General features: G+C 37.8%; 1 protein-coding gene across 2 annotated transcripts in view; it reads left to right on the forward strand.

Moving 5' to 3' along the window:
• The window catches only part of LOC149225628 (protein ACCUMULATION AND REPLICATION OF CHLOROPLASTS 3, chloroplastic-like), a 514,713-nt gene that overhangs the window by 176,782 nt on the left and 321,557 nt on the right, over window positions 1-16,374 (forward strand). For both annotated transcript variants that reach the window (XM_089377212.1, XM_089377213.1), the window contains exons 6-8: window positions 8,350-8,462; window positions 8,558-8,629; window positions 9,134-9,247. In XM_089377212.1, coding sequence (XP_089233338.1) covers window positions 8,350-8,462; window positions 8,558-8,629; window positions 9,134-9,247 — 299 coding nt within the window. The remainder of the gene's footprint in view (window positions 1-8,349; window positions 8,463-8,557; window positions 8,630-9,133; window positions 9,248-16,374) is intronic.

Genomic DNA, 16,374 nt, shown 5'->3' on the forward strand with positions numbered 1-16,374 from the left:
CTGTTCGGTCCTTGTCCAGTGGCCAAGCTGAGGCAATGTGGCTACCTCCCGAGGTAGCGTGGGTGACTTTCTGAAGGTAGTTCGGGCCGAACTAATGTAAGGCTGCTCGAGGCACATTCGAGGCAAGTGGTCAATCTCTGTGGCAGCTCGACCACATTTCTGAAGCAGCTCGTGTATTGCTGAGGGTAAAATTCGGTAGAATCTTTCCTGAGAGTTCGGTGAAGCAAGAATGCATATGCGGACTTGTCACAGAAATAATTCCAAGCTACAGTACTCCAGACAATGAATTAAGAAAATTAGCCTAGGCTCTGTAGGCTGTAGTGGAATCCAATTAAGCTAGTAACTTTTGATTTATTTAGTCGGCAGTATTGTAAAGTATTGCTTGAGCAGATTTTTATTATTGAACAATCAATTCTGTGCATTGTGGAATTGAGTAATATCACATTACTGTTGCATTGAATAAATTGTATTTTATTAAAAAAAAGAAAGAGAGAGGGTGTAAATCTAACATTGAAGAAAAATGGCCAGAATCAGTGAAGTATTAGAGTTCATGAAAACTCTTATACAATCTACTGTTGATGACACATTACAAATCAGCGTAGGATCTCTCTCAGAAATTCAGACATGTCTACAAAATGCACAGGAAAATATTGAGTTTTTGCAGCTGGAAACAAAGCTACAACATGAAGAATTACAACAGTGGAGTCATCATTCTGAACCTGTTTCTGTTCAGAGGATTGAAACAGACTCCCATAAACAGCAAGTCAATAATGTTACTGTTCATTCAAATAAAGCAACAGTTGTACATGCAGATGCAGAAACTCAATCTGCACTTCCCAAGCCCATCATCAGACCTTGGGAACAACTTGTCCACAACAACCACAGAACTGGTCTTGGATATGACAAGGACTTGTCCTTTCATATTCCAGACTACGCCAAGCCCATTCAGTTTCAGAGTGCTGGATTCATTCATGACAGTTCACCTGCTCTTCATGACAGTTCAGCTTCAGCTGTTCCAGACTCTGCCCCTCTTCCACAGCAACAACAACAACAACAACAACAGATTGTGAAATGCCAACACTGTGACGGAGTTGGCCATTTGAAAGATCACTGTTTTGATCTTCATCCATGTAGGCACTGTCATAAAACTAGCCATTCTTCATACAGATGCTTCAGAAACAAACGTCCTGCAAGAACAAAGATTCATCTTGGATGGATCGCTTCTTGGCAATGGGCATCAACAGCCAAGAAGATATTCCAAACACATGTTAGAACTTGTTCCAGAGTATTGAACAGTCTTGCAGTTGAGTTTTCTCCATCATCTCACCTTGTATCTGACAGGGGGGGAAATGATGGTCATCTACAAGCTTCAAGGTCACATCAAGCGAGCCTGAGCCACAACCTGCCACACCAGTTTCAGAGTTGTAGCCAGAGACAAAGATGCCCCTGAACATGCCTTCAGTTGGCAATCTGGGACACTTCCTCTAGCAGAAGACTTCAGCTTCTTGCCAGTTTTGGAAGAATTCCAGGAACAAAATTGAGAACACTTCCTGTAGCAGAAGACTCTAGCTTCTTGCCAGTTTTGGAAGAGTTCTAGGAATTGCATTAAGCATTCCAGAGTTGTTGGTTATCCTTAAACCATCACAGGTTGAGACTTCCCTTTTCAGGTTGAAGTTCTCCCTTTTATGTGGGGTGAGACCTCCCTTTATTGGTTGAAGGCTTCCCTCTTCAAAACAATAGGAACACTTCCTCTAGTAGAAGACTTCAGCTTCTTGCCAGTTTTGGAAGAGTTCTGGGAACTGCACTAAGCGTTCTAGTGTTGGTGGTCATCCTTAAACCACCGCCCTTTATACCAACATTTCAGAGAGCACATTCAGCCTAGTGCTGCCATGCATTTTTGCACATTTTGTATTACAGCTCTCTTCTTGGACTCATACATAACCCTTCGGATTAATGGGGGGAATGTTGGACACTTAATCCTCAATGGGTTAGTGTGGAAGCCGAATGGACAAAAAGAGTCCAAGAGACCTTGGGATGTGAAACCCAACGGTCACATAATGTACTATAAATATATATCATTTGTCAATAAAAATTGTACTGCATGTTTTATCTTTCATATTTTCTCTTGCTATCCATGTGTGTTTAACATAATTAATTGACTTATTAAAGCATGGGTTTCATGCTTGGGTCAATGGTCAATAGGTCATAGCACCCTTTGAGTGCTCTAGGATTTTTGTTGAGTCAAAGTCAAAATCATTTGTGTAAGAGACCCTTCTTGGGCTCCTTAAAGTCAAGAAAGAAAATTTATTTTTGTGTCTATCCTCCACCAAGTCAGCTTCCTCTCAAGTCGGCCTCAATCTAATTATGTTGGCCTCTTCATCAATTTTGAATTTACAAGTCAGCCTATTATTGGATGCTCAAACCACTATATATAGCAAAAGGTATTTGACCTGTTTTGGAATCAATTAATCTGCAATTCGAATGTCATCAAGGAAGTGCGAGAAGGAAAATAGAAGGTCCCTTTCATCTTAATGAAGAAACCAGAAAAACGAAGGAAGAGAAGGATACTTGAAGATGATAGAAAATTCTGTTCTTAATGCAACTACAGGCCCGAGGGTTTAGACTACCTTCAGAAATATAAATGCAGAACAAAAATCTTGGAGAATCAGAATCACGTTGTCATAGAGGAAAGAAGCTGACTGTGAGTTGAATCCACTGAAGGAGAGTTCTTGACTGGGTTTTCCCTTGGCTGAGCACCGACATTTGTGTTTTGTGTTGTGATCTTTTTGTTTGGCATTTGTCTTGATCATAAGAACCTAATTTAATAAAGAAGAGCTAAAATAACATCACAAGAACTTGCCATTGTAAGAAAAAATCAATTTAAAAGGAGACCTAATCTAACTGCCCTAGATTTCTCAACACTAGCAAGGCCTTATAATTGGAGGGCAAGCTCTAGAGAAAGGGAACTCATGGTTGAAGGGTTTTAGGCCAGCTTATCCCTCACCCATTGCCATTGACACAAATCCCAGCTAATATACCTTCTGTTTTTTGCTGGTCAAGAAGAACAAGCATTGATACTGCATAATTAAGGCTTGAGTTGTTGAGAAGCATGGTAAGCTTTGGTAGCAATATGAGAAAAATGATGATGGTATTTTTGAAAAAGTTCATACCTCCCCAAAATACTTCCCAAATTTGTAACAATTTGTAGTAGTAGGCCACTCTAATGGAACTGTTGACATTTTGTGCTCCAGTTGGTGTTTAAATGTTATGCTCAAAATTGTTCGTTTGGTGAATGATAGTCATGTGTAATGTTCCAAATGGAAAATTAACAATGATAATCAAGTGAACGCAACAAATTCAACACAATAAAAGTGTACACAGATCAGAGAACCAAAAAAGAGCCAGAAACATGCCAAAATGGGCCAATTTTATTATATATCTGGAGTACAAAATAGATTGGAGTGAGTGCACCTGGGCTTGCTTAGAGCAAGCTACAAGCCCTAGGTGGATGAATATCAGCTGCCCAAACGATGCAGGAAGCTCCCCAACAAATGACTGCACTGGCCCTTGAAGAAGTACACTGCTGGCTGAGTTGGGACCCCTGTTTGACCCCTCAAATCTGCCCAGAAAATTCTGCCAAATTATTTCTGAGATCCTTGTCAAAAACCCAGAAAATCCCAAAAAGGGTTTTGGCAAATTCTACCGACCATCTGGGACCCAAAATTTCAGCTCCCCTCCCCACTGGCTGCCAGATAATTATGTTGTTTAGAGCACCAAAACTTTCCCAAAAATTTTGCAAAATTAGGAGCCAACTCCTTGACCCATTACCATCAAAACCCAGAAATATTTTGGGTTAATTCTGACCTCCCGGAATTACCCAAAATTGGTGCTACATCCTCCTCAGTAGAGACTGTGTCCCTAGTGGCTCTATCTGCTGAAATTCTCCTTATTTTTCCTCAATTTGCAATAGGAATGACCTAGGAAGTTTTCCCGGATGTATGGGAGAGGTTTTACATCGATTCCCGACACAAGATAGCTGAACCCAACTCCATACAAATGCTGTTCAATGATCCCCTGCGCAGGCCCTAGGAAGATAAATTTGTTCCCCTCAATAGCAGTCACCTCCAACTCCAAAACTTTCCACAAAGGCTAGACTCCCCCTCAAGCAACTCCACTAATTTTCTCCCAGCAAAACACCCTCGGAAGTTAGCTGAAATGAGTGGTATGATTTCTCTACTGCATCCTCCCTGGAGTATGAATTGGCTGAAGGAATCTGCTGAAATGTGCTACAATATTCCACAAACCTTCTCACCAAATTAGCAATAGCTTGCCTCCCTAGGGTGGCACTCAAAGTCCACTGAAAGAAGAGTGAGTTCTCCCTTTGGAGAACTCTGTGCTAAGCAACTCTAGTGACCCAGCTAAACAACTTGAGCAACAAAGGAAATAGATGAGTGAACAAAATACCCCAATAGCTTCTATGCTTCTTCTATTTATATTTTTTTACTTGCCTCCTCATGTGGGTCCCTCCATCCAATATTTCGACCTCCTTCCTTTAGCAATTCGGTTTTCTCTTCGAGTGGTGCATATTTCTGTAGGTGTGGCCCCCACATTCCACTAGCAAATTAATTTTCTATTTCTCGTAAGTCCCATATGCCAAAAATGTCTCCAATGCTCAATTTACAAAATTGTGCTATGCTTAGCACCTCCCCAATAAACTCCATTCACTCCTGTTGACCACTATGTGTCAACTACCCATTAGTAGTACACCCCCTTTTTCGCAAAAGGGATAGCGCTTGAGCGACGTGTCCGTGCCTGTCATCATCAGCCCGATCATATTGTTTTGTAAACCCAGTCTGCATGTGTAAATTGTAAATAATCTTAGCAGATCTGAGTCATGTATGTAAATTGCCTAGGTGGACCTAATTTTCTAGTGATAATCTACGTTTCGGAAGGTTTTTTGTCTCACCGATCCATGATCCGCAGAGTTTTCCTTCAGCCTAACCCCAAAGCCAGAATAAATTTTGTCATTAGAATTTTAGAAGAATCCTAGTGCGTTAATATGCTAGATTATATTTGGTCGCAGAACTGGGTGGTCTATGAGGGTCTATGTCAAATGGGTTTTCCCCCTTGAGATGTAAAATTGTAAAAGTCATGATGTAAAGTGTCTTGAGGGTTAGAAAATGTTTTAATCCCCTCATAAGTCCTAAGTCCTAAGTCCTAGGTGATTTTTCCAATGGCTAAGTTCGAGGATCCAAAAAAAAAAAAAAAAGATATAAATAAAAAAATTAAAAATAACTAAAAAATTAAAAAAAATAATAAATTGAAAAATAAAATAAAATAAAATTAAAAAAATAAATTAAAAAATAAATAAAATTTTGAAAAATAAAATAAAATAATAAAAAATAATAAGTCAAATTTTTGAGTAAATAAATGCAGAATTTTAATTTTTTAATATATTAAAATGCATTTAAAAATTCGACGGACAAGATTAAAAGGGATTTTGATCCTCATCGACGGTCGAGATCATTTCGACATGGATCACTCGAATTAGCCGTTGGGAATTTTTCCTTTAAATAGGGTGTTAGGGGTCATTTGAGATGAGATTTGATTTGAGAGTCTGGTGCTAAAGAAAGCTCTCTTGTAGTCATTTTTTTTTGTGCAATAAAGAAAGACTTTGGGGTTAAAAATCTTGCTGGTGTTACTCTTCTGGAAATGTTGTAAGATCTTTTATTTTTCTGCATAATTTTATTTTTAGTCATCGATAATAGCTTGATGAAGATTGATTCAGGCACAGGTATCTTGTCTGATCTCTGGGGTTTGAATGATAGTTTAGATTCTGAAATATAATGGCAGGTATCTCCATTTGATTTGGATTTCACTATCGTTTTTCCCTCTATGTTAATGGTTGATTTTAAGCTGTGCAGGAAATCTTAGTTTTGAGTTTACTGGGCGTTAGGGGAAGTTCTTGGCTGAACCAACCAACTCCCGGATTGTGTTTTCTGAAAGAACCCAACCAGTTCTTGATCTCGGGCTTATCATTTGAAATTTTTTATGAATGCATGAAGGGTTTTCTGAAGCATCTCACATTAAGCTTAAAATTCTAAAAATATTACTGTGGATTATTGACAAATTTGGCTGCTTAAAGAATCGAAAATCTGTAAATATTGTAAATTTTTAGCCAGTTTTAGGGTTTTTAGTTTTGTTTCTGGCACATTTTACTTCTGGGTTTTCTGTTTTTGCCATTGCAGGTTACACGTATAGATTTCTGAGGGTTTGATCAGAGTTGTTTTGCTGTTCGAGGTTTATTTTTGTTGCAGGAAAAAGAAAAAAAATTCGAAATATTTTTTAGGCAGGCTGGATTGCTGCCATACCTCCTGCGTTCATCTCCTCAGCTCCCTGCGTTTCAATCTACAAACAAGACCCCTCACTCTCCACGCGATTTCATTTCCCATCGTGGCTCCATCCTTGCTCCTCAACGCTACCATTTACTTGCTGCTGCCCACGATTCATTGCTTCCACGTTAAAATCTACATCCACCGCAGCACTCGATTTTTCTCCTTCACGCAAGCTCCATTCCCTTCATGCAACGCCTACAGCCTGCAAGCAAACAAAAGGAAAAGAGGCCCGCGCAGTTCTGGCCCAAGTTGCCTCCATACCCTCGCTCTCCTTCCCACAACATACCTCACCCTCTCTTCCGCGGGTTTTCTCCTCTCTGCTGGACTTGCAAATGCACCACAAACTCCAATAAAAAAAATCAAAATGCAATTCCTTCCCAAGCCGTCAACCTGCCTTGCGGTTCCATTCTCCTGTCATTTCACTCTCCACCATTGCCATTGCCCTCAGCCGCAGCTCCTCACGCCTTCCTTCTGCCATCCGAGCTGCATATTAGCAACGATAAGCAAGAAAGGGTCGAAAATCCGTTTTTGCGTGGTTGGCATAATCGATTTTCAGGTTTAGCGTAGGTGTTTTTCTCATGATAAGTGCGTATGCTGATTTAGTGTTAGGCTAGGTTTTGATTTTGGGCATAAACGATTTTAGTTTTGTTTTATTCTTTACTCGAAAAAATTAAAAAAATCGATTTCCATTAGATTAACTTTAGTTTAGTTTTATTTTATTTTTATAAATTTCATATAAAATTAATGGGACATCAAAAAGTTTAGAATTAAATTTTATATTGTTTCATTTTTTTTTTTTGTATATAGATTAGGTGTTAAGTTTTAGTTTAGATTAAATTGTAATTTTGGTTTTGTTGATTTTAAGTTCTAGAATTTTATATCATAATGAACTTTTAAAAATATAAAAAGATTCTTTTAGGATTTAGTTTAGTTTAGTATTAAAAAAAAAAAATGAAAAAATGCATAAAGAGTTTTTTTTTTTTTAAGTTTTTTTTTATCTAGTTTTAGAATTAAATTTTAGTTAAGAATTAGATATTAATAATCTTAAGTTTTATTTACTTTAGTTTTTTGCTTAGTTTAGTTCCGTTTTATGCAAAAATATAAAAATATATAAAAATTAAAATATTTTGAAAAAGTTTAACAAAAAATTGAAAATTTCATATTTTATGTCTCTATGTTCCATTTCTCTATAGTTAAACGCACTTAATGTTTATTTTGAAGTTAACTATGTGAAAGTGGTAACTAGTCAGCATTTAAATTTTATGATCATTTAAAGCATTTAATTTTTCTTGAAGTTTAATTGCTGGATCATCGTTAAGGCGTTGTGCATTTGTTGAAAATCTTATATCGTTTGGGTTATTTGATGATAAATGATTGTTTGACATGGTTTATACTTCTGCAACATTTAATAAATAATCATTTAATCATTAGCTCTTTAAGGCACTGGTACATTAACTTATAAAATCAATCAAGTGCTTGTTTCCCCTTGTTGTGTTTCCCGACCCAATTGGTCCACAGTTGGTCGTCATTCATCCCATAGGGTCTACCCCCCTTAGCCTCGGGAGACGACTTAAACAGAGAGATCGGGGATTAGGGTGACAGCCCCCGGTCTGAGCATTGTTGTGACAATCTGTGTGACAACAACTCCCTCAGATGAAAAATCAAAATTGGGGACATTACATCGTGCCATTTATTATTTTGTATAGATGGATTATTGGAACAAAGAATGAAGGTATCTTAATTTTATTTTAAGGAAAATATAAGAATTTTCATTTTTTCTCTTGCTATAAAGTTTGCAGAATTTTTTATATTCTGAGTACTTTTATTTCACTAGTAATTGGTTTTCTATAGTGAACATAGGAGACTGTTGATGCATAATGAGAAATTTCAGAATAGCTATCTGTGAATCAATCTTGTTTTGTGTCGCGACTGACTCATTGCTGCATATAACCAGTGGTAGACAGTGATGTGTTGCTGAAACGGGAAATGGTTACATTGGCAGAAGCATTAAGGACTACAAATAATGCTGTCTTGCTAGCTATCATGGCCTTCTCTACTCTTATATCTGTAAGTTTCATGACAGTAAATAGAAGCCTACTAGATGTCATTACATCTTGATCTTTTGTGAATCTGTTGACAATGTCTAACTTGCAATTTTTTAGGATAGCCACATGAAAGTCCTTGACATTATTCCAGATGATACCAAAGTGGTGAGCGCCTCAGATATATTGAATGTAAGATCCCCTTGTTCATCCGACAGATTATTCTAAATGATAAGGGTCGTTGAGGGTGCTCTTAGACATTTCGTTGCTAAATAATGTGAGCAGAAGCTCGGTGAAGTAAATATGGCCTCTTGAATTCTTCTTTATCATGCTTATTTTTGAGAAGTTGCTTTTAATGATTGGTGTTGACTAAGTCGAAACATTGTCAAGCTTAAAACTTCAAAATGTTTGGACACTTAAAAATTCTAGGCTTTACCACCAGGTTGTCAGCAGTAGACAGTCGGCTTGATAACAATAAGGAGACTAACTAGGTAATTAGGAATATGATTTAAGTTTTGTAATAGCAGTAAATTGTGTAAATATGTAAGAAAGAAAACCCAACAATACATATGGTGCATCACTATTATTTAAAGTAGTTTTGTGAATTAAATGTATTCATGAGCTAGTATTTAGATTTTAACCTTATGAGGTTGCCTTTTTGAAAGATTTAATTGCTTTATCTGATAACAATTTCAGATATTGCAACATTCGGGCAAAGCGGCCATTGGTTTTGGAGCTGGGTTCAGTGTGAAAGCATCAGTAGAAAGAGCTGCTTTTGACTGCCCTTTTCTTAGTGGTAGTTTGATTCAGGTAGGTGCTTCATTTCATTTTACAGCATATGCTGTAGGAGATGCTGTTTGGCGACATTTCAAATGCTTGTAGTTTAGATGAAAAAATAATATGATGTATCCGTTGTTTATTGACTTATAGGGTGATGAGTTTAAACTTTAAACATAAAACAAGTTACAATGCATGGGCTTCTGATTCTTGTCTGATTTTAAACAGGCTGTATGAAGTTTGAACTGGTTTCTTTGATGTTTTTGTAAAACATGTGGTCCAGTTCTATTGACCAACTTGTGCCTTTGTATATCTGGAACATCTTAGAGCAATTCTAGAATAGTTTGACTGTGGAAGAGGAATGGGGTGTATGAACTAGTTTCTTTGATGATTCGTGGTCCAGTTTTATTGACCAACTTGTTCCTTTGTAGATCTGGAACATCTAAGAGCAATTCTAGAATAGTTTGACTGTTGAAGAGGAACTAGAAATTATGGATTTGACAAGAAGGTATTATTTCAGAAAGTGAATGTTATAAAGAGTTGCAAAACTAGGGTGGGCTGTATGTAAAACAGTTCATTTATATGAGAGCTGTATCTAACACATGGGTATTGAGAAATCAATGCATGCAGGAATTAGTTTTTGATTCCTCTTTTCTTGATAATTACTTGTGATTTATGTTGGCTTCTTTTACTTCTTTATTATGTTATCTTTCATCAAGCAATTACCAAAATAAAATGTATGGAGATCACAAAAACAAGGAACACAAGATATAGGCACTCAGCCAGGGCAAAACCCCTATCTAGGGGAAAACCCAGTCCAACTCTTCCACTAGTAGATTCAAATCAAAACAAGACAGATCAAGACCTTTTCAACTCTGGCCAAGACCTCCTCCAGTGACCAAGTGAGCCCTTCTTTCAAGTAGATGATCTCTGCCAAATCCTCCAAGTGTCAGCCCCCCAAATGGAAAATACGACTTTAATCCAGAATTTCGGCTTCCTAGGTACAAAATTTCGGACCTGCAGTTACATTAGAATTTCAGCATCCAAAAACCCTAGAAGACTTCACACATGTGAGAGAGATGCCCAAGAAATTCAATTTCGTCTTTCCAACTTCTTTCTTCCTTCTCCTTGCTCTTCGCTCTTCTTTCTTGTCTTTAAGTTGCAGATCAAACTTGTGAGTGAGTTGATGCCAAATAGGTCGAATTGCACTTCTATTTATACTGCTTTTGCTGGGTCGAATATCCCTAATCGAGGCCGACTTGGTGTGGAGGTGACAAGTGACATTTTTGACTCAAAAATAATTCTTTTTACATGATACAAAAGCCCAAGAAGGGTCTAATAATTGTGACAATGACTCTTTTGACTCTTGACAAAACCTAGAAGCCTTCAATGGAGGCTTTGACCTAGAAAATAAATGTAAGAGCATGAAACCCATGCTTCAAAAATAAATTTTCTTTCATAATAAAATTTCTTTTGATAAATATATTACATCATGACTCAAATACAATTATGAAGATTGACACTAGTTACATTCTTCAACGCTCCCTCTTAACTAGGGAGGTACATAATTACATATATACATAGGTTCATGGAAGATATCAAAATGATATGATCTATGAAGAGTCATAGCACACACAATGCTACAAATTAGATACCTGACCATGGTATCTAACTGGGTGGGACTAAGGTGTCTTCCAAGCTTTTAGCCACTCTAGGTACCCTCAGGCTACAGATCTAACACCAAACCATGGATCTAGGTGTGTATCCAAGGTATGGGCTCCAATACCAACGCCATCCTCCCTACTTTGGGATCTAGACATCATTAGAGGCCGGTTAGATGTCCTCCCAAGCATCTTGTTGCCCCAATATACTTCATCTCTCCCTATCTACTAAATTTGTAATATCAACCAATCCAAGCATGCTTCTGAAATATTCAAACTTCTTATTTAAAAGAGTCTTTGTCAACATGTCAGCTACTTGTTCATCTATCAAAATATATTGTAGCTTCACGATCCAATTCTGCTCCAAACTTATAATGTAGTGGTAATTGTTATTGATATGCTTCGTCCTGGCATGAAACACAGGGTCTTCAAACATCTTGATGCTGCTTTGGTTATCACAATTTATTACCGTAGGATCCAGTGGCCCTGCAAACAAGTCTGACAAGAGTTTTCTTAACCAAACTGCTTCTTTTCCTATTTCACATGCCACAACATATTCGGCTTCAGCACTACTTAAAGCAACAAGATCTTGCTTTGTACTCATCCATGAAATCATTGCAGATCCCAAATAAAACAATTATCAATAGTACTTCTTTCATCTCTTTCACTGCCACCCCAATCAAAGTCGGTAAAACCTGTTACTTCAAGCAGTGATGAATTGTTCAATGTAGGTATCTCAAAATGTGCTTGGTAGCTATCCAATGATCATGATGAGGCTCCAATTGAAATTGACTAAGAATGTTCACAACAAAACATATATTAGGACTAGAGTGAAAGCTTCTCAACTTCTTTAAATTTGTGATCATGGGAGTAGTCATAGGTTTGGAATCCATCATACCGAACTTTTATAACATCTTGATTATATACTTTCCTTGACCAAGATATATCTCACCGGGTTTCTGCCAAACTTCCAAGCCCAAATAGTAGTGCATGAGTCCCAAATCTTTCATTTCAAATTCAGTTGCCAACAACTTCTTACATTCTAGAATTCTGCGCTCCACACCTGTAATAAATAAATCATCCACATATAAAAGTATAATAATTGGTTCATTCTTCACTATCTTGATGTAGAGGTTTGCATCAACAAAACTTTTGACAAAGCCAATCCTTAAAAGATAGGCATCCATTCTTGCGTACCAAGCCCTAGGAGCTTGCTTCAAGCCATATAGAGCTTTCTTTAGTCTACAAACATGAGTTTCCCTGCTATTTATCTCAAAGCCTTCCAGTTGTTCAATATATACTTCTTCATCAATGGTTCCATTTAGAAAGGCTATTTTAACATCCATTTGATGTATATTCCATCCCATAGTTGCAACTAGCGAAACCAAAGATCTAATAGTAGTATACCTGGCAGTGGGAGCAAATGTTTCTTCATAATCTATTCCTTCCTTTTGAGAGAAACCCCTTGCAACAAATCTTGCTTTGTATTTGTCTATGCTTCCATCAATGGCATTTTTGATCTTGTAAATCTATTTTGAATTGACAATAGATTTGTCACTAGGTATTGGAATGTTGATAAATCTAGGGCATCAATAATTAGGTGATTTCTCTGATTATGATAATTGCTTGTGATAGTCTTTTTACTTCTTGATTATTATTGTGTTCTTTTCGTGAAGACAATTACCAATTCATGAACAATAAAGAGACAAGAGACACAGTATATAGGTTGTCACCCAAGGCCAAAACCTCTCACTCTTTGAGAGGAAAACCCAAACAAATTCTTCTTATAGAACATTCAATTGACGAATACTGAGACCATGACAAAGACCCTTGACACTAGAGCCCTCGCAAGACCAAGTCACAAGCCTCCTCTTCTCCCCTAGATCAACATTGCTCTTCTTCTTCCTCTTCTTGACTTCCTTCAGAATCTGGACCTCTCCTTGTAGGTCTGCAATCCTTTTTCATCACAACAGAAACCCTAGATCAGTTTTTGCTTCTTGAATAGTCTCTTCAAGAGGGAGACTCGTTACACTTCTACTCGGCTTCTTCTAGCGAAGTCTTTTCCCAAACTCGATCACCCTTGTATGACTGGAACCTTCGGTCTATCCTTGCCAACCTTAGACCTGCAATCTTTCGCACGTGTGAGGGTAATTTGGCCCAGAAACAATTCACGACGAAGACTCTTTCCCTTGCTATCCTTCTTTCTTTCCTCACTGACTTTAAGGCTCCTAATATGATTTGCGCACTTCCTATTAAAGACTTGCTTCACCGAATTGATGTGCTCCAAGTGAGGCCGAGCTTTCCTATATATAGTGGTTGGTTCATGACTGTTAGGCGAACATGATCCCTTGGAGTAGGCCGACTTCATCTCTCTAGAATTATCCTCCCTTTGTAGGCTGAATTGAGTGATGACTAGTGACAAGGTCTTGGAGGGTGACTTTACAAAACAAATTTGACTCCTTACAATGTGTAAGATGCCTTCATTACATGACAATGACTCTTTAGACTTTTATGACTAGATGACCAAATCCCTAAGGGTTCACAATGGGAGCCTTAACTAAAAATAAAATCTCTTGCTCATGAAACCCATGATGCAAGCATTACAATAATTTTATTTTTCTTCTTTTCATCTTTTACATAAAATCACAATTACATGTCATTCTAAGACCGAACCTAGTTACACTTTTCAACACTCCCTCTTAAGTAGGGAGGTATTCATAATCGTACTTGGTCATTCTCAATCTGAAGAATTTCTCATCAAAAGAATGAGATTGGTAACCCATCTGTATAACATCATATCATCCAACATTGTCACATAGCAAGGCCTTGACTAACAACTCTATCTCTCCACAAGATTTGAGCTCAATGCTGGCGAGACCAATGCTTTATAGACACTCTCATCATTGTCCCTCCCAGAATATACCCCACCTGGGTTCTCAGGGTGTGTTCCATCAGGACTATTCTTATCTTGGATTCACAGTCCTCAAAGAATATTGGTCCTCTATGACTACTGTTATCTTGGATGCCCTATCTCATCCTCAAAGAGAATCAGATGCCAAATGATTACCCAATCCTCCATTCTATCTTCCCAAGTGAAGACCATAATGATGTGTCTATCTCTCCTTCTCAATTAGGGAGAACATATCTATTCCAATAAAGGAATGTGCTCATTCCTACATAACGAATGTACCTAAGCTTCCTCTTGGCTTAGGAATTTCCAAGTTTCTTCCAAGTAAGAAACTTGTTTCCAGGCTCCCTCTTGATTAGTGATCCAGGTGGATGTTGGTGGCCACCCACCTATCCCATTTGGACCCCCACAACTGTCTCTTTCAGTCTTTTCAGTTTCCTAAATTGTAGCACAGTTTACGATTTTTAGCAGTTTTTCAGGTCCTGAACTTTTGGAGCCGTTTTGAGGCCCTAAACGACGTTTTTTTGGGAAATCTGGGGGCAACATGGGTCCATGGACCGATGTTGCCCTTCCCAAAGTGGTAGTGCTCGGATAGATCTTTCTAACGAGCTATCGTACACGTCAAATGGAGATCATATGCCAAAGTTATGACCCCGGGAAATTGATGTACCAATTTACCCAAACGGGGCCCACAATTTGGCGTTTCATCTTCTAGGGTTAGGTTTTGGGATGTGAAGGGTTTTCCATTGTTTCTCAATAATAAATAAGCCTTCGAGCCTCATTGTAACACAGTTTAGAGGCATGTAGCCACCACATCTCTTCTTAGAGATAACCTACCATCGACCTAGCTGGTTTATTTCCATTACTATTTGTAAGCATATTTCAGTATTTTACATTAATGAAATGAAGTATTATTTCTGCTGCATATCTGTGTTTATGGTTATTTCTGTAATTTGTTGCGTTCCTATTTAAGTCCGGATCAATTAGGGACCTACAACAGCTCCTCAGGTGGAGATGAAAAGGCAACCAACTGCTTGAAGAGATCCTTCCTTCGATGTCATGAATTTCTTTGTCACGAAGTCTTCATCTTTTTGGACTTCTACATAGGGCACAGACCATCCTTCACTTTCATTCACGAGACAGTCATGTCATCATTCCTTTCATCAGAAAGCGATCCATCAATCTACATCTGGCCTTGCTTCATGTCATGCTGCTTTCTTCATGTTGTCTGCTTCGTAAAGATCTTACATCCTTCTACATGGTCTCTTGTAAATACGTCCACAACTCTCCTTTGGCAGATCTGCATAAGCCCATCTAGATACTTGTTCAAAAATAAGAAATGAACAGTTAAATCACAATTACCTTTGTGATGGTCTTTCATCATGACATCTCCTTGTAGGCATCAACATCCTGCATACATGTTGACACATCTCCTAAAGACATGTATTGTCAAAGGTCTCCATCTTTTCTAGACTACCATCAAAGTCTTCATGTCTTTCTGGGAGATATCTTAGTCAAATCTTCTTGGTCTTTAAAATGTTGATTGTTTTTACCATAGTTGTATATTCCACGATCTCTTCCTTCCTTTCTTCACACATTTCATTCCCAAGAGGCTTCCAATCAAAGTTACTCAATTGCAGTCAACAACCTCATACCTCATATGAGGACATATTATGTTGATTTCATTTAGTGAATATTTGACCCATGCATTCTTGCATCCTTTTGAGAGAGGAGATCCTTTCTTTTGATCATGCTCATATGATAGAGCATTGGTTCATGATATTTGCAACCATATGAGATGACTTTCACAATATCAAATGTAACCTCATCTTTCCTTTGGGTTCTCCAGACTTCCTATGGCAACTTCCTTTGAATGAAGGAGCTTCATTCCCTTGATCTGCTTCACTGTTATGTCATCATACCATCAAATGAATTCCACAAGTTTGGAATTCTTTATGAAACACTTGCTTCCTCTCATGATCGGTGAACCTTACAATGAAGATTCCATCAGAGAATCTTGAGGATCTTGCATATCCTATCTTACAAATGTTACCTTTTGATTGATGTATTATGAACCTTGTCCTAGATGACTTCTTTCTTTTATCATAAGTGTCACTTGAGCTTTCAATGAGATTTCCAAGAGCTATATCCTACATAGTCGATTGCCATGGATCTTGTTCCAGACATCCTTTATGTTACCTATGTCACGAGCTCTTACTTCTAATGTTTCTAGCATGATGCCATTTTCTAATATGATGCATCCTATCTTATTCACAATGCTTCCTATCTCGATAGCTATAATTTACACAACTGAAGAGTACTTTTAGTGAAGGAGATTATCTCAGTCATAGTAGAGATATCTCACTTCCTCCTTCTTAGGCTTCTTCGTCTTAGGTTCTTCCACTTCTTCGGTAATATGGGCTTCTTCCTTATTTCTCTTGTTATTGCCCCTTTTAAGTTTAGGACAATCTGTTCTATAGTGCCCATATTCTTGACATTCATGGCACTGAACCTTAGCCATGTTCTTCTTTTTCTTCTGAGGACCATGTTCTTCTTTTTGTGATAGCAGCGTATACTGGATTTTGCTCATT

Source organism: Pinus tabuliformis, chromosome J, assembly GCF_031772625.1.
Source record: "Pinus tabuliformis cultivar Carrire ecotype Pingquan chromosome J, CPIR1, whole genome shotgun sequence".
In the NCBI taxonomy this organism is placed as follows: Eukaryota; Viridiplantae; Streptophyta; class Pinopsida; order Pinales; family Pinaceae; genus Pinus; species Pinus tabuliformis.